This window comes from Pseudorca crassidens, chromosome 7 (assembly GCF_039906515.1).
Source record: "Pseudorca crassidens isolate mPseCra1 chromosome 7, mPseCra1.hap1, whole genome shotgun sequence".
Taxonomy (NCBI): domain Eukaryota; kingdom Metazoa; phylum Chordata; class Mammalia; order Artiodactyla; family Delphinidae; genus Pseudorca; species Pseudorca crassidens.
In genome coordinates, this window is record NC_090302.1 from 20,520,854 (window position 1) to 20,543,384 (window position 22,531).

At 54.5% G+C, this 22,531-nt stretch overlaps 1 protein-coding gene across 6 annotated transcripts in view; it reads right to left on the bottom strand.

The window, feature by feature from the left end:
• RGS3 (regulator of G protein signaling 3) overlaps nt 1-22,531 on the bottom strand; it is a 127,676-nt gene that overhangs the window by 77,984 nt on the left and 27,161 nt on the right. For 2 of the 6 annotated variants that reach the window (XM_067743579.1, XM_067743583.1), the window contains exons 6-14: nt 22,313-22,373; nt 21,040-21,130; nt 20,420-20,475; nt 13,900-13,981; nt 13,035-13,140; nt 11,899-12,250; nt 11,004-11,043; nt 5,674-5,870; nt 2,929-3,012 (exon numbers count right to left, since the gene is read on the bottom strand). In XM_067743579.1, the coding sequence (XP_067599680.1) occupies nt 2,929-3,012; nt 5,674-5,870; nt 11,004-11,043; nt 11,899-12,250; nt 13,035-13,140; nt 13,900-13,981; nt 20,420-20,475; nt 21,040-21,130; nt 22,313-22,373 (1,069 nt within the window). Of the gene's footprint in view, nt 1-2,928; nt 3,013-5,673; nt 5,871-11,003; nt 11,044-11,898; nt 12,251-13,034; nt 13,141-13,899; nt 13,982-17,914; nt 18,108-20,419; nt 20,476-21,039; nt 21,131-22,312; nt 22,374-22,531 lie in introns of those variants that run through there. The other 4 variants (XM_067743580.1, XM_067743581.1, XM_067743582.1 and 1 more) reach the window with 4 other exon arrangements.

The following is a 22,531-nucleotide window of genomic DNA, read 5'->3' on the forward strand; positions in this document are numbered from 1 at the left end:
GAGAGGGCTGGATGGATGGCAAGTGGAGAAGAGGTACCAGCAAGGTGAGAAAAGACCCAGGTCGCTGCTCTGGCCCAGATTCCCAGAGCTGAGAATGTGGTCTAGACAGGAAGTGATTAAGGCCTGAACGAAGAATTTCCCCAAAAGCCGGGTCAGGGAAAGGACAGAGCTGCTGCACAGCGGGAGACAGGGCAGAGAGGCGAGGGCGCCAGAGGAGGGCAGGTGGGCCCCTCTCCCGTCTCACCAGCACCCTGCAGGCCTTGCTCCCCGCAGAGCCACAGCAGCCTGCAGTGCAGTGACACCCATCTCCACAGCCCAGTTACCTTCTGCTTCCCACAGCAGGCCCTGGGGGCCACCAGCTGTCTTCCCCACACTTGTTCCAAGGACACATCTGTTTTCCCAAAGGCTCAAGAGTCGAGGAATCGCTTGGTTAGGAAATCCTTGAGACTTGAAGCACCACTAATCCCACGTGGCCCTAACCAAGCTTCCTCGGAGGAATCTTGCCTGAGGGCAGGGTTTGCAGCAAAGGCCTTGGTGACCCAGCAAACGGTAAACTTAATGAGTCAGTGTGTAAAGTGAGGGCATGTCTCTCTTGTGCCCCATAGGACTCCTGGAACCTCCAGCACAGGGCCTGGCTCCATCGTAGATGCTCAGTAACCATTCTTTGAATGTAGAAATGAGTCTGTACCAAAACGCTGATTTGATCTCAGGGCACGTTAATCAAGTTGGTGACTTCCGGGAGGGCGTGTGATGAGGGCAGTTCACGGTGTGGGATTGGATCAGCTCACGGAGCATGCCCAGAGAAGAGAAGGGACACCAAGCCAAGGGGGAACATTCCATGAACAAAGATTTCTGTCGAGCAACTTTCTACAATTTAGGGCTCTCTGGTAATAGAACCACTGCCGGGAGGGCTCCCTCAGCAGACTCAAGAAGAGGCTGGATGGAGAACAATCAGCTGGAAAGTTACAGGGAAGCAATTAGAATGGACGGCTCCTGAGGGCCCAGCCACGATGCGATTCTCTGAACTTCGCCAAACCCCTCTTGAATTGGTTTATATTTTTGGCCTGAATAACACGACAGGCTACTAACAGCCACATATTTGCTTCCTATCATATTTCAAGAAAAAGAAATGTATTATTTTTCCTTGTGTTCAAATCATTTCTTTCAACCGTCAAAAGGGGTCTCTTAGTTCTAGGGTTCCAAAGGCCCACTAGGCAAAGAGCTTTTGGACAGATTTTAACTATCATCAGGCCCTGGCTTCAGTTTTTAAACAAACACACCAGAGCCAGCATGGGATCCTGGAAAGAACTGCTGAGCCAGAGAGATCCCAAGTGCTAATCATGGCTCCATCTCTTAGGAGTCTTGAGACCCTCAGGTCCTAGTAAATCTCACTCGAGCCTCAGTTTCCTCATCTACTGAGTAGGGGCAAACGTGCCTCTCCTCGGGAAGCTGTGAGAGTTAACTGGGATCAAGAATGGAAAACTTGCACAGTGAGGATAAATAAGAAGTGCTCAAGGTTTGCAGGTTTAATGGTGAGTGAGTAGGGGAAGAAAAGAGCACCTTGAGACATACGAATGTACTCCACAGTGGCTGCCATTCCTAACCGCCTCCTTCTGAGTCTTGTGGGTTTATAGCCACACACCTCAGTTTCTGACCTTTGGCTACCTGACTGAGCTCCACCACACACTTATTCACCAAGCATAGCTCCAAAGGACTTCTCGTTCCTAAAACCCAAATCCCCCGCAACAGATGAAGTTTTACTCCCACAGAGGCAATTCAGAAGTTATGCCAAGGTTCTTAAGAAAGTTCCCGAAGAGGAGGTCCAGAAATGTGGTAAGCAACGCCAGCGTGGTAGAAATAATCCTGCAGTCTCCCCAGGGAGCGCCCCTGAAAGACAACGCTCATTTGGAAAATATGAGTTCTGGTCTGCTTGTTTCACAAACAAAACGAAAGCAGCCTGCTTTAGTCACGACTACACAAAATGTCCCGGAATGCTGAGGCTGAAAGGGCCCTTAGAGATCAGCTGACCTCAGACCCTGCCCTTGCTGCCTCAAACACACACACACCCCACTGTTCCGATGGGAAGACTGAGGAAGAAGGAAGAAGTTGTAAGTGAACCAGCCGCGGAGCAAGAGCTGGCTACATGCCTTCTGCCTCCAAGTTTCCTGATCTTTCCACCACCCCAAGCTGTCACTCAACCCAGCCAAGCCACACTGCCAGCTCTGAATCAGGGCCTGATTGGAGGCAAGCCCCCTACCCTCTCCTCAAGGCTCCCAGGTAGCCCAGTCAGAGCTCCAACTTCTGTTCCCAAGTAGATTTAAACTCATGAGACTGAGCCGGAACCTGGCCAGCTCTGGGGATGGTGTGGGCGAGTGAAATCCCCCCAGTTAGAGATAAGCCGGGGCCAGCTCCCAGGAAAAGCAGCATGACCTACACACCCAGGTCTCTGTTGGCAGAGCTAGAGCCCAAAGAGAGATCACAGATTTATCCCTCAGAAGAAGATTTTGGATTTGGGTTAATATACACCCAAAAACCCAGGTAACGGGTGCTCTTCTAAAATTCTCTTTGGCTAACAGCTTTATCTTCTCACCCACAGAGTCACTCGTCACAGCTGGGGTGAAGTGCCGTCTCTCCTGCTCCTTAGAGGAAGATGGGAGAAACAGTGGAGCGCCATTAGGTGCTGGGAAAGCTCTGTAGCCATCAAAGATGCACTCTATGGCTTTGAGAGGTGGCAAGTTCCCTATCACTGGGAGTACACCAACAGAAGCTGGGCAGCCATTTGGTAAAGAGGGCGTGGAGGCCTTTTCCGGTCTTTTCTACCCCAATTGTACAATTCTGAGACCATCAGGAAGAGAGGAAAGTTAGGGGCCTGGAGGATGGCCGATGAAGCCCACCAGAAACCCTACCCAGGAAATGTGAGTGTCTTACCTCGGCAGCCTTGTTTCTCCCCTCATACAGCAGCAGCTCCTCCGACAACAGGAGGGTCCGGGCAGGGTTACAGAGATCTAAAGGCTGAAAACAAAGAGGACAGTTCAAAGAAGCCTGGTGGCAATGGGGGGGAGAGGGAGGGGGAGGGGAGGGGGAGGGGAGGGGGAGGGGAAGGGAGGGGAGGAGAGGTGAAGGGAAGGGGAGGGGAGGGAAGGGGAGGGGAGGGAGGGGAGGGGGAGGGGGAGGGAAGGGATTGGAGGGGGAGGGGAGGGAGGAGGGGGAGGGGAGGGAGGGGAGGGGAAGGGGAGGGGGAGGCAGCCTGCCAAAGCCAGCCACAGAAGACTGAAGACCGCTAGCCCTGCCCCAACACCCCAAGAGCCCACACACCCCCTCATACACAGACAGAAACAGAAAGACAGAGACGCTCATCCTGGGCGGAACTGCTGCTGCTACCTTCCCCACCCGCCCTCACACACCAGCTGCAGGAAGTCCAACCACATGGTCGGCCTTTGCCATCCTCCCCGCCCCCGACCCTACCACCCGAGCCCACCCCAGCTCCCCCACTGCACCGAGCTCCTGGGCGCTCCCGGCCCCCACATTCCCCCATCTGTCCTGTTCATGCTGTCAGGCCCAGGCTCTCAGGACGCCTCTGGCAGTATCCTGAGAGCCTCATGCCGGATTTGGTCACCTGAGTCCCTTCAAGGCCAGGCCAGTCCCTGCTCTACATTCATAACACACTTGAGTTAACTGAGTCCTTCTCAGCTGTCAGTTCCCAGGGACCAAGTCAGCCAAATCTCTCACCCCAGCACATGACCCTGCCCCATACCCACGGGGGAGCCCTGCCCCCGCACAGCCTGAAGCAACCTCCCTCAGCCCTGGACTACCCAGCAGGGCTTATCCTCGTGAATGCACATTTATAACATGGCTTCTGGGCACCTGACACCAAGCAAGGTGCTGGAAGAACGATAACGAAACAAAGGTCAACCACTCACAACAACCAAGATGGATCTTACAAGCAACGTGAGGCAAAAGAAGCAAGGCCCAAAGAAGATATGAGATATGGTTTCATTAAGCAATATTCAAAAAGAAGTCATTTAGGAAAGCACATATAGGTGGTAAAGCTAAAGAAAAGCTAGGAAATGATTATCATAAACTCATGCTAGTGGGTATGTCTCGGGGGGAGGGGGCATCGTAATCAGGAAGAGAGATACACAGCCTCTGGAGTGGTGGCAATGGTCTAGTCCTTTCTCTTAGTCGATATCCGCTTTATAATTACCCGTTAAACTCTGCATTTAAGTGTTATACCATTTTTGGTTTATACATTTTACAACTCGAAAGTTTTTTATAACTTTTAAAAACTAATTTTTAATTTTTTTTGTAAAAATTTAAAAATAAAAAATAAGTTCCGTGGATTCCAAGACCTTTGTGGTTACATCCCGAGAAAGAGAAGAGACCAAGAGAAAGGCAAAGGGCAGACCCTGCCCACAGAGTTGTCTGGGGAGAGGCGCATCACCTGCCAGAGTTGCGTTGTGAGCGTCCTATAAACGTATGAGTTCTAAGATCCACTGGCCAGTGACAGGCCTGGAATGGGTCGCCAGGGAGACCAGAGAAGGCAGGCATGGTCAGAAATGAAGCTCTTGGGGCCATGTCCCCTCTAGGTTGCTGATGAGAGGATAAACTAAGAGTGTCTCTGGAAAGCAATTTGTCAAAATACGCATCAAGAGCCTTTAAGATGTTTATGACCCATAGCCCAGTCATTTTGCTTCTTGGAATCTCCCCCAAGGAAAATAATCCGAGAGGCAATTCACGCATGAGGATCTTCATCACAGAGTTATTTACAATAGCAAAAGAGTAGACATAACACAGGTGTCTGAACAGAATAGAGAACTGCTTAAATAAATATGGTACATCCACATAGTAGTGTCCAATCGCTACAAGACACAGTCTCAAAGAGTATTTAATGATGTAGGAAATGTTCATGCTGCAATTCTTGTTTAAAAAAGGCAACAGGATATAAAATGTACAATAAGATCTGTCTGGGTTTTTTTTTAAATATGTATATGCACAAGAAAGATATCTAAATGCTCACATTGGTTATATCTGGGTGATAGAATAAATAAAGGTTTGGAAATGGGGAGGAAGAGAAGGAAAAAGAGAGAAAAGCAGAGGAAGGGAGATCTAAATAATCTCAGGCCACCAGCTAGTACTGGCCAGACATGTTTGCTAAGATGTCTGACGGCCAGACAAGATGCCAGACCTCGAGGCTCTCTCCCTTGGTCATCTCCAAACAACAAAGCACTGGAGGAGCCAGGAAGCAGAACCCTCAGCACACAGGCCCTGTGACAATACAACCAGCAGCTGTAGCGTGTCTGCAATGGCCCCAGAGAAAGGGGAGGGGAGGGGGAGGGGGAAGGGGAGGGGAGTGGGAGGGGGAAGGGGAGGGGAGGGGAGGGGAGGGGGAGGGGGAGGGGAGGGGAGGGGGAGGGGGAGGGGAGGGGAGGGGGAGGGGGAGGGGGGACCCACTTGTCGCCGAGCTTCCCTGCCCCCACTCTCCTGTTCCTCCTCCTGGAAACCTCTGCTCCCTCAGTATAACCCCCGGAATCCTGAGCCCCTAAAGCTATTTGTCTTTCCCAAAAGGGGGTCCTCAGACCTGGAACGAGGTACCATCTCTGAGTCCCGGGGTGAAGGACCCTATTCTTTCTCACCTCCTCCAGAGGGAGCCCTTGGGGTCGGTCATCAGCTCACCTGAACAAAGATGGGGAACACCAGGACCTTGGGGGCCAGGGTGACGTAGGTGCCATAGCTTGAGTGTGGGGCATGCGGCCTCATGACCGGGCAATTCTGGTAGTTCCCATGGCCCTTCATGGTCTGCACCGTCTTCATCAGCCGACACTTCTTCCCCAGGCCCGTGTAAGACTTCCCTTTGCTGGGACTCCCTGATTCTGTGGAACAGAGATGGGGGACCGTGAGGCATTTCTACGCCCCCTGCAGAGGCAGGCCTCTGCCGAAACAGGGAACATGGTCTCAGTCCATTAACAGCCATTAACAACAGCGGCTACCATGCGCCGGGCCCTGAGCAAGGTGCTGAGAGGACAGGGAGGCCTCAGAAGGAATCTCCTCACACTCTGTGAGAGATACTACCGTGTAAACCCACAACTCCAGGGCAAGGACAGGTTCAGGTCACCAGGACCTGAACCAGACCTATCGGTTTGGCCTCGTACATTTAAAAATCAGAAAATCTCTCAGATTCGAAAAATCAGAAGATCTGACCTCACCGGGCCCACAGTCCCACGTCAAACAAGCAATCAGATGGAGCGTCCTGGGTGGCAGAGCACGTGTGGTCCCCCTTGTCCCCATCCCCACTGCTCCCTGCGCACACCCAACACTGCTGGCCCGTTTCATTGCCTCCCAGGTCCCTTGAACAAAGGGACTGGAGGTCATGTCTCTGCAGTGATAGCAGAGACAGTGGGCTTTCTCAGGATGTATGGGTGTCTGCCTTCTACTAGCCAAGGGAGCTGGAGCGGCCTGGCTCACTGAGTCAGTCCGGAATAGGGAGTGGCACCTGCCACTCCAGTTCCCGGGGAAGAGCACCCGTTCTGAGCCAGAGGGCTGCACCCAAATCCCACTCCTCTGCTCCCCAGCTTGGTGACCACCAGAAACTCACTTCGCCCCTCAGAGTCTTGCTTTCCTCACTGCAATTATAGTACCAAGCTCATGGGGTTGCTGTGAGGATTAAATGAGACACTCCAAGTAAAGCCCCTAGAATAATGCCTGGGACCTGGTAAGTGCGCGGTAAAAGTGAGCTGCTAACTTATTGTGGTTTTGTTGTTGTGATTTCTCCACTTGGGAAAGCGAGTTAATCAGATACTCCAGGGACTCTGGGAATCCTAGGCTTCATCGCAGCCAGGAGGTATTCCCCGGCTTGGCTATCAACTCACAAATTATTCTCATCAGAAAAGGGGGAGAGAGAGAGAGAGAAGAGAGAGAGAGAGAGAGAGAGAGAGAGAGAATGAATAACCCCCAGGAAAGAGAGCAGAGAGCTGCAGGGAGTCCCTCTATAAGGTGCCACAGCAGGACACACACCCTCATACTGAACAAGGGGTGGCATACAGATCTTTATCATGTCTCATCCAATGGGCAGAAGAGCAAAACACAGAGTAGCTAAAAAGTCAGGAATTCTTGGACACAAGCAGGTAGGAGATAAACTCCAGGGCATTCAGACTCTGCACACACCTGGGCCCCCTCCGAGGGTCCCTGCTGTCAGGTGGGCAACTGATCAGCCCTCCCTGACCTGAATGTGCAGTCCACGGGGGCCCAGGTCTCCTTCCGCCACCCCCAGTCCTGGCAGCCTGGGGGTGAACAGGTGGCCTGACCCCAACTACATCTCGGGGAAGCTCCCCACCAACGCGTGGTCCACAGCCTCAGGGGAAAAACTCAGCTCGGAAGGTTTCACACTTTCCCCCTCTACCCACCCCATGCCCCTTCTCACCGAGCAGGGTAAGAAAAACAAGTCAACCCACACACACAAGTGACCACTGATCACAGCAGTATCCTGGGGCAGCACTCGAACCATAATAACCTAAACCACTTCCTGCTTCTTCAGGGAGTCACTTAGAGAAGAGTAAAAAGAGCGTGCACCCAGGACAGGGGCGGGGGGCAGATGCATGGAAGTACCTACCCAGCTCCTCGTCTGCTCTGGCCCCGGACGTCCGCCCCAGAGGGCTCTGTGCTGCCAGGCACTGGCCCCTTTGCTGAAAGAACCCAACCTGGCTCTCAAGCTCTGCACTGGATTTGAGTTGGACAAGACACCTGAACTTGAGCACTGGCCTCCTCCGAGACTGGCTGTGTAATAACCCTGACCAGGTTCCTTCCCCCTCTGAGCCAGAGTTTTCTCCACTGCAAAGCAGAGATAATACAGACTGCTGCCTTGCCTGCCCCAGGGCAGGTGAGGGCGCACACGAGAGACCCGATGGGAAAGGGTTTGGTGAATGGTACCAGGGTGTGAGGGTACGAGGATTATAAACCCAAGCCAACAAATAATCCACCCGTCAGGGCTGGCATTAGGACAGGGCTGCTGCGCCACAAGCTTTACCACGAACGGGGATCAAAGGGTCAGTCTGGAACTAGACAGTCTAATTTAACACAACCGAGCCTAGACCAGAGAAGGCAAAACCACACAGGACCGACAAGCAAGGCAAAGTAGACCAAACTTAACAAAGGGGGCTGTTTGCTAATGCCCAAATCTGGGCTTTTGCCCGCCCCCAGTCTGACCTTTAAAGGAATCCACTTCTTCCCTGCCCTAGCCCAGCTGCAGAGGGCTGTCACAGAATCTTTGCCTTGGGCCTAGAGAGTCATGAATAAGCCACTTGACATACACCTTTGCCTTCAGGTGGGAAGCAGCCCCATTTTATAGACAAGGCAACTGAGGCCTGGAGTGACTGAGGGACTTGCCCAAGGTCATCTGGCCAGTAACTGGTACAAAGCGGAATCAACCCAACCTATGTGGCATGCCCTCGTGCCCCATCTCCACATACCCTGGATAGTGTGTAGCAAGTGGGCTTGATTTTCCAAAACTGATTTTTTGAAGTTTTTTTTTTAAAAAACAGTCCAAGTTATAACCCAGCTACTGAGCTCTGCGAAGGCAAACTCCTTAACTTCCCACCTGCTACCGCTTACACCCTCTGGTCTAAACCCCCATATCACCCCTTAAACACCTGCTTCACTGACCAAACAGTAATTACTCGGCTTTGCTACGGCTTCCGAGGTGAGCCTTGGCAGCCATCCGTCCCCCGGCCGTGGCGAATCTGAGGCTGGGCTGCTTTCACAGGGCAAGGGACAATGCCAAGGGCACCCGCAGCCCTGGAGAACACGCCGACGACAGGCGGGCAGGCACCACAGGCCCCAGAAGGGCACCAGACCCCATTCTATTCAGGTTGGCTCAACCCACCCACCCTCCTGCAAGGAGGCCGAGCAGCCCAGCCAGAGGAGGAGACAGAAGTCGTCACCCTGGCGACAGCTTTAGCCTCTGGAGAACCCTGAGTGCGTTTAAGGGAAGATCTGTACCCTGAATTCCACCCCTTCCTCTGAACCCACGGACCAGGAGCTAGGAATATTTGATCCCTGGTAAAGAGCAAAGATGTCCTTGGATACCAAAATAATTATCATCGTGAAGAATAAATGAAGTCAGGGCTCCTCTGGTGGCGCAGTGGTTAGGAATCCACCTGCCAGTGCAGGGGACACGGGTTCGTGCCCCGGTCCGGGAAGATCCCACATGCCGCGGAGCGGCTGGGCCCGTGAGCCATGGCCGCTGAGCCTGCGCGTCCGGAGCCGGTGCTCCGCAACGGGAGAGGCCACATCAGTGAGAGGCCCGCGCACCGCGATGAAGAGTGGCCCCTGCTCGCCGCAACTGGAGAAAGCCCTCGCAAAGAAACGAAGACCCAACACAGCCAAAAATAAATATTAAATAAATAAATAAATTTTAAAAAAAGAATGAATGAAGTCAGGTCAAGTTCTTAATATAATGCATTCAAAAGTTACCACGGTTATTAACAGCAGCATCATTTCCTCGCTTGTCCCTCTCCCACAGCCTGCGTGACTCTGCCCTTCTTGGTTTACTAAGTACTGTATTCTCAGAGGGGAACCAAAACGTGGACAGAGGGGAGGACACCAAGAGGCATCTCTCGGCCGAAAAGGAACCACACCAGCCTGCCTCAACCCACACATCTCTCCAGCTCCCTTCTCCCATGAGCAGTCTGCAAACCTTGGAGGCAACCAGAGTCACTCCCCTTCAGTCAGTCACTCCAATAAAATTCTGTTGAGTACCTGCTGTCTGTCAGACCCTGGGACCAGCATCAGACACACGGAGGTGAGCAGGCCTAGGCCCTGCCCTTAATGGGGTCACCATTTAGCAGTGACATCTCCACTCTAACCTGATGCGGCAACTAAAAGCTTTTTTAAAACTCAGTGTTGAATCTCCATCAGACTTTTCTCCGGAAGGAACACAGATTCATTTCCAACAGACCAAGCCCTAACACCCAAATGCCCCAGCCTGGAGAGAACAAAGATGGCTTCCATCTGCAACTCTGAGCCTGATGGGAGCCCTTTTCCCTCCAAAGGGCACCTGCTCTAAGCAAGCGTCGTCTTCATGCTACTGACAGAGGGGGACAGCAAGGAAGCAAGTCTGCAAGTGGTTGGGAAAAGGCCATTCACAAAGAAGGAGGTCAAAGAAGGAAGGGCTCAAGCATATCCAAGGTCAGCACCATGGACCACCAGGCAAGGTTGGTCTCAACCTTCCAGATACCACCTGGACTCCAGCCAGCTAGACTCAGGCCAGCGCAGAGAGGGCCTAAAGGAATGCCCAGCCAACTCCAGCAGCAACACTGATACCTCAGGTTTCCTGGGAGAAGGAACTGGTTTTGAGCCCAGCTTCTCTCCCTGGCCCTTAAAAAATAAGGTCAGGATTTGAAGGACAAAGGAGAAAAATCCCTTCAAACAGCAGAGCCATCTGTGCACTTCAAAGACAGCTAACTTCTGTGTAACATCACTCAGCAAATAGGCTGCCACTCAAAACCATTATCTCCTTCAATCCTCCCAACACCCTCTGAAGTGGGAATTATCAGCCCCATTTTATAGATAAAGAAACTGAGGCTCAGTGAGGGGACATGAGTTGCTCAAACTCATACAACTCCAATTTGGAACCTCCCAGCTCCAAGTTCCGTGCCTCCCTCCCGAGCTGGCCTGACCACAGTGCCTACAGCACCTTACATATATTGGTTGCTCAGTAACGTTGGTTGAATCTCAGCTGAATGCCTGAGTCCTGAACACCATCTGTTAGACTGCTCTGGGAAGATGCCCTCTCTTCCTCCTCAGTTCAGGGTCCAAGGAAGAAAGACACTGGTTCAGTGAGGAAGAAAAAGGTCCCAAGAGGAGACAGACTCTGTGTCAAAATGGGGGGGGGGATCTTGACTCTGTTGGGAAGGTCTCCCAACTCAGAGGAGGAGGTGGGGCCCAGCCTCGCAGCTAACCTCGCCATCTCTCCGGGGCTCAGAGGGCACAGCAGCAGAGGAGAGACTCACCTTCGGGGATGGCATCCTCCTGGTACACAGGCCGCAGCAGCTGCGAGGGAAAGACATAGAACTACCTCAGCCCCAGGAACAGGGCAGACCACCAGGCAGGCTGCTCAGCCCTGGCCTGGGGACAGGAGGGGAGCACCTCAGGGCACGAGGGCAAAACAGCAGTCCCACTAACGAGCTGAGAGGGGGGCCTGGAGGGATCACAGAATCTAGAATGTTCGAGTTGAACGAGGCTTTAGCTGTCATCAAGTCTAACCCCTTGAAGTGTGTTCTGTGAAACACTGGCACTTGGGACGCTAACAACTCCGCCACAAAGGGTGCACCGTCAGGGGAGTTTGAGAAATGCTCGGTTAAACAAGGGTAAACCACCTTCTTCACTGCAGATGCCCTCAGAGCCTCAAATAGGCTAATATGCATTGGGACTCTCCCAGAAGAGGAAGAGAGTATAAGGTGTTTCTCAAACTCATTTGACATCAAGAAACTTTCTTCCCAGAGTATCTCCTGGGACCGATATTTTGGGGCACACACGCTGACATTCCATTACTCCATCTTACAGCTCCTACGACGGGCTTGCTGCCTACCACGCAGCCCATTCCGCTGAGGATAAGTGCAGACTGGCAGAAAGCTCTTCCTTCTTTTGAGGTGAAATCTTCTACCGTGTGACCTCCCATGGTCCTGGATCTGTGCCCTGAGGCCACAAAGATCCACCTGCTGTCTCTGCCGGGGACAGCCCAACAGGACAGCCCTATAGAGGCTGGAGCTAACACATAGTCCACTTCCCTGCTCCCCACTCCAAGCCCCTGGCAGGCTCCTCACAACACAACTTTGAGTCTTCGCATCTTCCTGGCCTCACTCAGGGACCCATGCCCTTCACCTCCCCTGAACCAGCTGTCCATACCTGGCTCCCAGGGTTCAGCGGGGCCAGGATGATGTAGTTGGGGTCGGCGGGGGCAGTGGCACGGGACAGTGCAGGCAGGGTGTGCTGGCCCCCGCGCTTGGTCACCTCAGTGTAGCGCTCCCAGCCACCGAGCAGCAGCCCATCCGAGCTGTCACACACCAGGTGACAGCTGTGGCGCTGCTCTGGCCGTGCCTGGGCCCCGTGGGTGCAGTTCTTCTCCCGCTTGTTGGGGGGCGACTGGAGGTCATGGGTCGACTTGCAGGACGCCCGCCGCAGGACCCCGCCATCTGGCCCCGGCTTGACCTGGGGGACCATACGCCACACAAGCAGGATGATCTCGCTGGGGCAGCTCCTGGAAGTTGGGGGAGGCGGGGAGTCACAAAGGGAAGTTGAGTCTGGGGGAGACCAAAGTCAGCCATGGTAGGGGCCTGTGGGGGCAGAGAGGAAGAGAGGGGAAGAGGGCAGGGAAGCCCCAGTGCCAGAACAGGAAGGGATGCAGAGGCCATCTAAAGTAGAGACAGCAAAGGGGTCCCTTAGGTCGACTCTAGTTGACTGGCAGAGGCTGGGAAGGACACTGAGGCCAAGGCCAAGTAAACGAGAAAGAAGACCAAACTCAACTAGCGACGTGCCTCCTGGACACAAAGTGTTATCAAGGAGGAGCAGGCAAGCCACGGCCTGTGTACAACCCCTCATCCGGTCATTCCAGAAGCAAACCTAAAATGGGCCACAAGGGCTTTAACCCAGAGGGTCGAAATTTAGGAGACCCCAAAATTTAAAGAATAACTGTTTAATTGTGCAATCGAAAATGTTCGCAACATCTACGCATCCTTAGGAAACCAAGGGCTTAGCTCTGAGGTAGCAGAACTAATGAGCTAAAGTAGAGAGCGACCCCCTGGAGCTGCACCACGAACCACAGGGTCTGTTTGAGAGCTTCTTCCCCGCTGTCTGCTCTGGGATCCAAAATTGCTCAGAACCTGAACCTTCCAATTTCAGGCCAAGAAACTGATTCCCCAAGGAGCAAAGTGAATTGCTCACGGCTGGGAAGGAGGGACGGGCGAGGCGTGTGCCCAGGTCTGGGGAGGGGAGGGGAGGTGCGCCCCAGCCCGAGGCCCCGGGCTGCCCGCCGCCCCTGTCACCGGATCTCGTGTGCCAGCTCCACGCATTTCCAGTGCTCCACGGGCCTCTCGTTCAGCTGCAGCACCGTGTCCAGCTGCTGCAGCCCTGCCCGCTCTGCCGGGCCCCCTGCAGGGACAAAGAAAAGCCACTCAAGGGCTCCTGAAGCCCACAACCCCCTCAAAAGCCCCGGGGTCCTTTGCTTCCAGTGACCTTGGACAAGGACCGCTCCCCTCTGTTTCTTCACCTGTCAATGAGGGGCCAACCTCGGGGGCTCTCGGGGACCTTGAAGGGAGGCTCCCCTTTGCCCTCACTTCCTCCCTGCCCGCGTACCCAGTACTGGCTGACCTCTCTCTGCTGTCCACCTCCCCGCCAGGCCCCCCTCCCTGCCCAGGGCCTCCCACCCCTTGAGAACCCTTCCTTGCTGCCAGGCTCACAGGCAATGGGGGCACCCAGATCACCATGTCCCAGCTTCTCCACTTTGGATGCTCACTCTGTGACTAGAAGTCTTTTCTTTGTGAAAAATAGGGAGGGAATGACTATTTTTAAGTGCTAATCAGGCTGGAATAGGATAAAATACTGCTTCCAAATCGAGTTCATAAATGACTCTCATTTTCCCATGCAGCCATTACTGAAAATATAGGTTTAGTTCCTGTTTGAAATGATTGGGAAACAAAATATAAAAATCTATTTTCATTTTGATTAAAAACAAAAAAAAAAGAGTAGGTGTATTTTCATAGACCTCGCTTTCATCTGTGGTCATTTAAAAATATTATTCTTCTCATTTTGAAAAACCAGGACACTTTGCTCCAGTTTAGGGCTCCCCTTTCAGTTCCAACATCTTGTTTGCAAAGCCTCGGGCTGGCATCACCCGAGACACTCACTCACCGGAATCCACGGCCTGGACTCGGACTGGAGAGTCGCAGCAGATGGTGAAGCCGAAGCCGTCCTTCCCCCTCGGGATGGTAATCTAGGACACAGCCCTGCCCAGTTACTCCCAGAAGCCATGAGGCTGCTGCCTCTGCTCCAAGGTCGTGAAGAACACAGTCCCCACCCCAGAGCCACCTTCCTCTCCAAGGCTGCTGGAGCCAAGAAGGAGGCTGGCCGGCCCCTCGCTGTCCCTATCTTGGCCCAGGCATCTTGAGCACTGGGTTGTGGGCCAAGCAGGAAGGCTGGGAGCTCAGGAGGTAAGCCAGGCCCATGTGGAAGGGCCCAGACCAAGCCTTGGAAGGCTGAATCTCGCCTTCCTCAGCCCTGGCAGACATGTGACCTAGCCCTTTACCCAAGGGCCCACTGCACTGCACGTCTCCACCTCACCTGTGACCCACTGCCTGCTCGGTCCCCTCCTCCTTTCCCCAGGGGTTCATGGAGCATCGGCCCAAGGCTGGCCCCATGCTGAGGGCCCAGAGACAAAGCCGGCCTGTTGGCTGCCCTCCCAGAGCACAGGGGAGGGAAGACAGGGATGCACACACTCACCACCTCAGGCCAAGGGGCAGGGGACACGTGCTAGGCGTCTCAGGGCCGTCCACTGCCAGGGCCTCAAGGTATCAGTGAGGGCTCCTGGGTGAGGGGGCAAGTGAGGGCACAGATAGGCTTCCTGGCTGAACCTGAACTAGCCAATGACCTCACTGTGCCTGCTGCAGCCTGTGTGCGTGGCAGGTGCACAACCCCTACTTTCAGAAGTCCCCTGAAAGGTCCCTGCCATCTGGATGCTCTTTTCAAAGGAACATGCAATTATTGAGCTCCTACTGCATGCCAGGCTCTGCTGAGGTACCAGGTCATGAGGCCTTGGTCTCTGGCTCCCAGAGGAGCATGAGGGTACACTGATCTCTAGAAAGCAAAGCAGGTCATGTTAAGCATTACAGCAAAAGGTGAGGATGGTGCTGGGAAGAGTCCTTTGTGCTTTGACTTTAGATGACAGGCCTGGAGCACGGCAGGAACCAGCAAGTGCTCCGCTAGTGAGGACAGAGCTGCAGCCTCCCACCAGCAGAGGAAAGCTGGCAGGGGGCGGCGTGGTCTGCTAGCTCAGTTCAGTTCTACCTTGCTGCATGCCCTCTCTGTGCACCCCCAGTTAGGCTTTGGGAGGGGTGCAGAAAGCCCAGCCCCTGCCCACTCAAAGAGCAATTCCAGGCTGCTCAGAGCAGGTGTATGAGAGCAACAGACTAAGGCAGCTGAAGTCAGAAAAGGGGTCTGGCGCCCTGGATGTGGCGCGGGCCCCCGTGCAGCATGGGGTAGGGCACCCCAGGCAGGCTGAGGAAGAAGCCAGCTCAGCAGCCCTGAAAGAGGTCAAGGGCCACCGCCTCGTTAGGAGACTGCTGTCTCCTTCCTTTAGGGGTTACCTCTTCCAGGCTGGGTGCCGGCATTCACCTGCCAGCTGTCCCAAAGGCCAGGCATGGGAAAGGGGGGGGCCGGGGAGCCCGGGGTGACCCAGGCCCTTGGATGCTGCTGGGGAGGCCCCTGAGGCTCTGCTTCCCACCAGCCCTGGGCCTGGATTCAAAGCGAGTTTGTAAAACAGGAAATCTGACAGACAAGGGGAAGGGGCGGGGGGGGCAGGAAAATACCCTGTTCCCATAAGAATTCTGGGAAAACACACAGCTAAGACAGGAAGAGAAAAAAAATGGAAAGAAAGAAAGAAAAACAAACTCTGGAGTGAGCGCGGAAAGCCCAGACTGAGGCCAAGGGACGATGACAGGAGCCCAGTCCACTCCATGCAACCAGCAGGGATTTTAGGGACCTCACAGCCCACCCTCAACCCAGGCAGAAGCTGGGATGCCAGCATTTTGCTAGCACTTCCCCAGTCCTACACCACCAAGAGCCACGGCCCCTCCTGCCTGGGGTGCGGCTCTGGAAAACCAGTCCCAGCACCCAGGGCCAACAGTTTGGGGACTGGCCCCAAAGCTGAATCTGGAGAGAAGGAGGGTGCTCCAGAAAACAGCCTGTTCCCCGCATCCAGGTGGGACTGTGGACAGGAGACCCCTCTGCCTTCCTGGGCACCAGGCTAAGCAGAGCCAGTCCAGACAACAGTCCAGGCCAGCTGGGGGCTGGGAAGAGGGGAAGAGGAGACGGTGTTGGGAAGCAAGCCCCTCTCCTGCTCAGTGTGAGGGGGTGGGACTGCATAAAGGAAACAGAATTATGCTCTGTCTATCGTGACCACGACCACGTTGAGAGGACAATGTCCAAAGAACCTGATCATCACTGCAGCCCTGAGGGAATGCAGGGCTAGTTTCAGTATGCCCATTTTACAGAGAAGGAAACTGAGGCCTGAAGCAAGTAAGCTCTCAGCCCTCCTCTCTGACCTCAGGCCTCAGGGTCAAGAGACAAGGGAAGCAGGCCTGCCCTATCTCTGGGACCTCAGCGACTCCTGGCAGAGGCCATCCTTCCTGGGGTGTTTCTTGCTCTTTCCTGTCCAGTGCAGGAACTGCTACTGCTCTCAGATCTCACCCATGCCAGCATCTCACTTCTGCCCTCCTGCCTGATTTCTGACCCTCTGTCATGCCTAGACTTCAATCCCAATCCCTAAATGCCATAGTTATTGAACCCCCTGCACCAGGCACTTCATACATATTCCGTTTACTTTCACAGCATCGTCACATTATCATCCTATTCCACTGACAGGAAGACTGAGGCTCAGGGAGGTAAACTGCCATGCACAAGAGTCAGACCTCAAGAAGGGCAGAGCTGGATGTGAGCCCGGGTCCGGCACAAAGCTGGTACTCTCAACCCCGCACTACTTTCTAGCAGGGGATCCGTCTTGAACTTGAGTCCCAGAGCCCCAGGCCCGGACCGCACTCATGCCTGGTCCTACTGTGACTGCCAGAGGGTCCCGGTCCTCAGGCCTGTAGTCCCAAGTGACCGAGGACTTCTCGACCTCCCATCCAGTGCCCTCTGTGCCTCACCACCCCGCCATCCAGTTGCCAGCGTCACAGGGGCGCCTCTGCAGGCTCCAGGAGTGCGGGAGGGCCCTGAGAGCTGGGGACTGGAGAGAGAACACACGTGTCCCACTCACGGTGCAGGAGGCCCCTCTGAGCATCTCCCTGAGACCTAAGTCTGCCAGTTTGAAGGAGTTCAGGACCCAGATTCCAGGCTGGTCATTAAAACACAGAGGGACTTTTCTATACTTTTAAAATCAGAACCATTCCAGAGTCCCATCAGCTTGGACATTCCCCAAATCTGGACATCCCTTGCCTTCACCCTGTCTGACACCATGCCCTTTTTATAAGAAAAAAAAATGTCCCTCACAGTTCCAGAAGAGTCTTGGGGGCTAAGGGATCATCACTCCCACTCTGCCCCACATCCTGAGACTGGAGGCTGAGGGCCAAGCCCTCTCCGTGACGTTGGGCTCTGGAGCCAGAGGACTCCGGACCCACTTCAAGGCATCACAGCCACCCGGGAGGAAAATCATGTGTGCGCACATATACGCAGACACATCCTACCTCGCTCACAAGCACACACCAACACACGCTAGAACACAATCACACCTACACAACACAGGACAGGCACTGCCGTCCCATCAGAAGTAGGGAAAGTTAGCAAAAAAACACAAATCCAGCTGCTCAGCAACCTAGCCACTTACGATCTCAGGCTTGGGATGCTCTTTTTAACCCACACTCCTCCCAAATAAAAATGACAGAAAATCAACTAGATAATCTCACCATGGACACCACCCAGTCAGTGGTTAGGATGGCGAAGAGCTGGCCTCGTCTGCCCCTAAGGAGGGGCGGCAGGTAAAGGCCACCTTGGGGCCAGTTCCTGCCTCTATCCTCCCCCCCCAGATCACAATGAACCTGCAAGGGGCCAGGAGGAGGCAAGAAAGGCCTTGTGGGAAGACAAGTCCTGCTCGGTGAGCCCTCACCCCTGACCCCCAATGACACCCCATGCACCCCCCAAGGGGCCAAGCACCCACCTGGCGGTAGCGGCGCTCCGAACACACCTTGCAGAGCCCATTGTAGCGGTTCATGGCTGCGGGTCCTGCCTCGACTGCCGCCCCATGAAAACCCGGCTCTCCCCCCCAGCAGTGGGAGCCCGCACTGCGCCCCGTCAGCCTGGCATGACCGCCCTGGGAAGCCCGCCCCGCAGAAGAATGGCAGGAAATCACCTCTCACCTCCCCAAGCCCTGTCTGTGCTGTGTGCCTCTGCACGATAAGCCCGAAGGCTTCCTGAAACCTCCGAATGACAAGGAAGAGGGAGAGTTTTATATTAAAATTCCTGTCAACTAGTTAGTATTCCCCGGGCCCCGGCGGGGAGAGGGCGCCTTTGTTCTGGCTGCATTCTCCGCCATGGGCCACTTTGTGATTCCAGTGTTCTCACAAACACCCCTGCCTGGAGGAGAACCCAGGCAGAAAACACGGCCCACTCTGTAACAACGCCGCCTCCCCCTGCAAATCCCAGGATCCCTGGTACAAATGCAGGGAACTAACTCAGCCTAAGAACCTAAGGATGCTTTGCTCCCACAGACATCCCACGTCAAGACAGGGAATACAAAACATCTGGAGTTTGCCTGCCACTCAGAAGCTACTTAAAAGTCAGTTTCCTCATCCATGTTTGTGGGCTGCTTGAAGGATCTGATGACAGACCATAAAGTCAAGTTGGGAAGGGATTTCCAATCACTAGATAATCCAGCGTCCTCTTTTTACTGGTGAAGAAGTGGGGGCCTTGAGCAGTTGAGATCACACAGCAGGGTGGGGTGGAGCTGGGACCAGAGCCCCAGTCTTGATTCCTGCCTTGTAGAGCAGCGCCTGGTGAGCCTAGAGCCCCTTCCACCAACCTCAGAGCCCCTGAGGAAAACTACCCAGCCACTCACATCCTTCATGCCAGAGAGTGTCCCTTGGTCCAGCCCAGCTCTCGTTACTGTGACAGTGGTCAGGCCACCCAGGTTTCTAAGCCTCCATCCCTCCACGCACACGAAGAGGGAGTTGAACAGGTCACCTCTTGAGATTCTCCCCCTGCTCTAACCAAGTCTCTGACGATCGCCCACACCTTGCTGAGCCCTGCGGACATCTCTGCGTGTGCAAGCCGAGGAAAATCAAACGCCCTCAGAACAACGGCCCCAGAGGTCAGGGCCTGTGTGCAGAGCCCGGCACGAAGGAGGACTCTCCCAGGCCACCTAGAAACCTGCAGTGTCGATGTCCGGGCACTTCTCACAAATCCCCAGGGAGACTCCCTGGTCACTGTCCTCTCTGTGCTCGGCATGTACACAGAGAGGGAGAAAGGCCTTTGCAGCTCCCCCACTGAAGCTGGAAGAAAGCTTTTAAACTTGTAATGAAGCCACGGAAAACAGAGATCCAGCAAGTTACTCTAATGCTGTACTATCCAATATGGTAGTGATTAGACACAGGTGCAATATAAATTTTAAAATAAAATTTAAAATTCAGGTCCTCGTTCATACTAGCCACAATTTCGAATGCTCAGTAGCCACCAGTGGCTAGCGGCTGCCATAATGGGCAGTGCAGCCCTAGCCTGTACGCTCTGTGAGGGCAGGGATCTTTGACAGCTATATCCTGGCACCCGGCACAAGGCCTAGCCCACGTAGATGTTCAATAAATACTTAATGAATGAATGAGTGAATGACTTGAGTGAATGAAAGGGGAAATGTCTTGTAGCTAATAATACACCTAAGTGTCATATATTATCATGGAAAATATCACTGTCGTATCTTCCCAACTAGGCCACTTGCAGGAGACAGCCATACCAGAAGGCATGTTTGCTGGCTGTGTGACCACAGAGAGTGACCTAACATCTCTGAACCTTACAAGTCTCACTCATCTGTGAAATGGGTAGTAACAACCACCTCAGAGGTGGGAGTGAGGGTCATGTTAGATAACAACCGAGGGGCTACTCAGCACTGGGGGCTTGTTTCTCCCTCCCTTAGTGGTTAGAGAAAAGCAGAGATCACCTGCCATGGCCTGCAAAGGGACAAATTTGGATGAATTCCCCAAAATCCCTACAGGAAGGTTCCTCTCTAGCTTCAAAGCCCTAATGAAGTGAGGACCCATCGGTCTCGGGCTCAGACTCACAGCTGCTCCCTGATATCAAGGGGGCCAAACCGGAAGGGGAACTGGGCCACAGTGGCAGGGGAGGCAAGGGGCCTGAGGGGGCCTGCAGGAAAGGGAGGACTCGGCTTCAAGAGACCAAAAGTCAGTACAACCCAGACTCCTCTATTTCCAGGGGCCGGTGCCCGGCTCTCTCCCCACTCCTGCCCCAAGCTTGAGTAACCCGAGAAAAGCACCAGAAATAACCTCTTAAAAATGCACAACTTGCTGAGTTTCCAAGCACCAAGTGAATCTGAGTCTCAGTCACCGAGTGCTGCCCTGTTTAGGGGTCTCCTGGGCCAAGGGACTGACCAGAAGCAGGTTAGAGCCCAGAGCAGTGCTCAGGGCCCGTCAGTCCTGCCCAGGTTGTCCCCACCTACCTTGAGTTTCTCCCTGTTCTCGGTGTCCTCACCTCCCAACGGTCTCAACAAAGGGTCTGGAAGGTGACAGAGCAGAGTCAGAAAGTTTCTGCTGGCATCTAAGTGCCCGTTCCACAGACCACCCAGAGGATGAGGCCAGGGTGCCAGGCCCATGTGGAGGACAAGGTCACTGCTGGCCCCCAGGATGTGGGAATGCCCAGGCTCGGGCCAGGCAGGGGCTCAGGAGACAGATGGGTGCATGGGAAGGACAGAGCAGAAGGGGAGAATCCTCAGGACCCACAGCAGGGCCCACATGGCCTGTCTGCAGAGGTGGGCGCCCCAAGGTCAGCCAGGCAGCCCAGAGGGGATCCTGAGACCACGGACCCTGAGGAATGGCCACACGGGAAGGTCCAAAAGCCCAGCCCTCCATGAGCTACATAAATAAAGGAGTCATGGGCATGAGGCTGCCTGCAGGCTGCATTCTAGCAAGCACTCGTGAGAAGTCCCTGGACCCAGGGTCTGATGGCAGCCTAGGGTGACACATGCCACAAAACACAGGGACTGAGGCTACTACACAGTGGAGTGGGGGGAGCCCTGGGGGTCGGCATGTCTGGGCAGAACTGAAGGTGGTGGGCATGCACCTCTCAGGGGCCGCAGTCTCCGCCTGGCCACCTTCAGGTGCTTGGTCCGGCCCAGGTCCTCTCCCAGCAGGTAGTACCAGCCGCTGGTCTCCTGTCACAAGAGAAGGCGTGACATGCTCAGAGGAGACAGAGGGCACAGGTCAGGCAGCCACCAATCCCCGTCAAAAAGCAGCAGCTGGACAGCCTCCTCAGGAGCAGCGTCTCTGCAGACACACACACTCCAGCCTCCCTTCCCCGAACCCTCGCTTCCCACCTCCAGGAAGCCCTCCTTGATGCTCCAGGCAGAGATGATCCTCCCCTCTGCCGACTTCCCACGCCTCTTGTCCCTGGAGAACAAGTCTACTCACAGGCTTGCCTCCCCCACTAGGCTGTGCACAGGCTCCTTGATGTGCCTAGCACTGTGCCTGGTACACAGCAGGAGCCCAATAAATGTTGACAGAACAGAAGGAAGGGAGGAAGGGAGGGAGGGAGGGAGGGAGAGGCCAGAAAGCAGGCATCCTGAGGCCCCTGAGCAGTCCCCAGGGGCAGACATCTTCTCCCAAGAGGGAATAAGGCCAAGACTGCAGTCAAGACGAGATAGTTGGGACCCACATGTAGGATAAAGGGTCCTCAGCCACCTACCCCAGACTTCACTTCCAGGACACAGAGCTGGGTGGCAGGGCCACCTGGCAACTCCTTGCAGCAGGCCACCAGGACATCTCCAGGGATATGCAAGAGGTGCACATCCCTCCCCTGCTCAAAAGCCTCCAACGCGGGGAGCGCCATCCAAGTAGAGCTGCATAAGGGTCTGGCCACCCAGACGGAGGGGCCTCTAGGTCCCAGAGTCCTCACCCAGCCTGAAGAAAAGCTCCACAGAGGATGCTCACTCCATCCCTGAGCACCTGCTAGGCCCAGAAACCTGAGACCTGGCAAACAACGTCAAGGCAACCCCTGGAACAGACCACGAGAAGCACCCGTCCCTCATCCTCCAGGGCAGGGAGTGCTCTGAGCTCTGAGGGACCTGCCTGTGTCCTTAAGGGAAGACACCAGACCTAGAGCCTTCTGGGAAGACTTGGAGCCGCCTAACAACTGGTCTCTGACAAGAATGAGCCAAGGCAGGAACCCAGACCCTTGGTCACACCGGTAACAGTGTTGTTATCAGGCCTGGGGGCACTGTCTCAGTGGGGCACCATCTCACTGAAGCCCCGCCGCAGGGCTTCCAGACAAAGGCCTCTGCCTGTACCAGCCCTGGCCTAGGTGGCCTGACCCTGCCAGAAGCTTCCCTAGGACCCACCTTGTCCGGAGTCAGGAGGGACTTCACCCCGAAGCTCATGCAGCCGATGAGTCCACTCTGTCTGGGAGAACAAGAGAAGCTCGAGTGAGCACCTTTTCATTGCACCACATCGGGAGGTCTATTGTCAAGTGTAACATAGGTTTGCCTGATGCACTGTGGTTTACGAAGCACTTTTACCTGCATTGTCTCATTTGATCTTTCCAACTTTGTGAGTGAGGC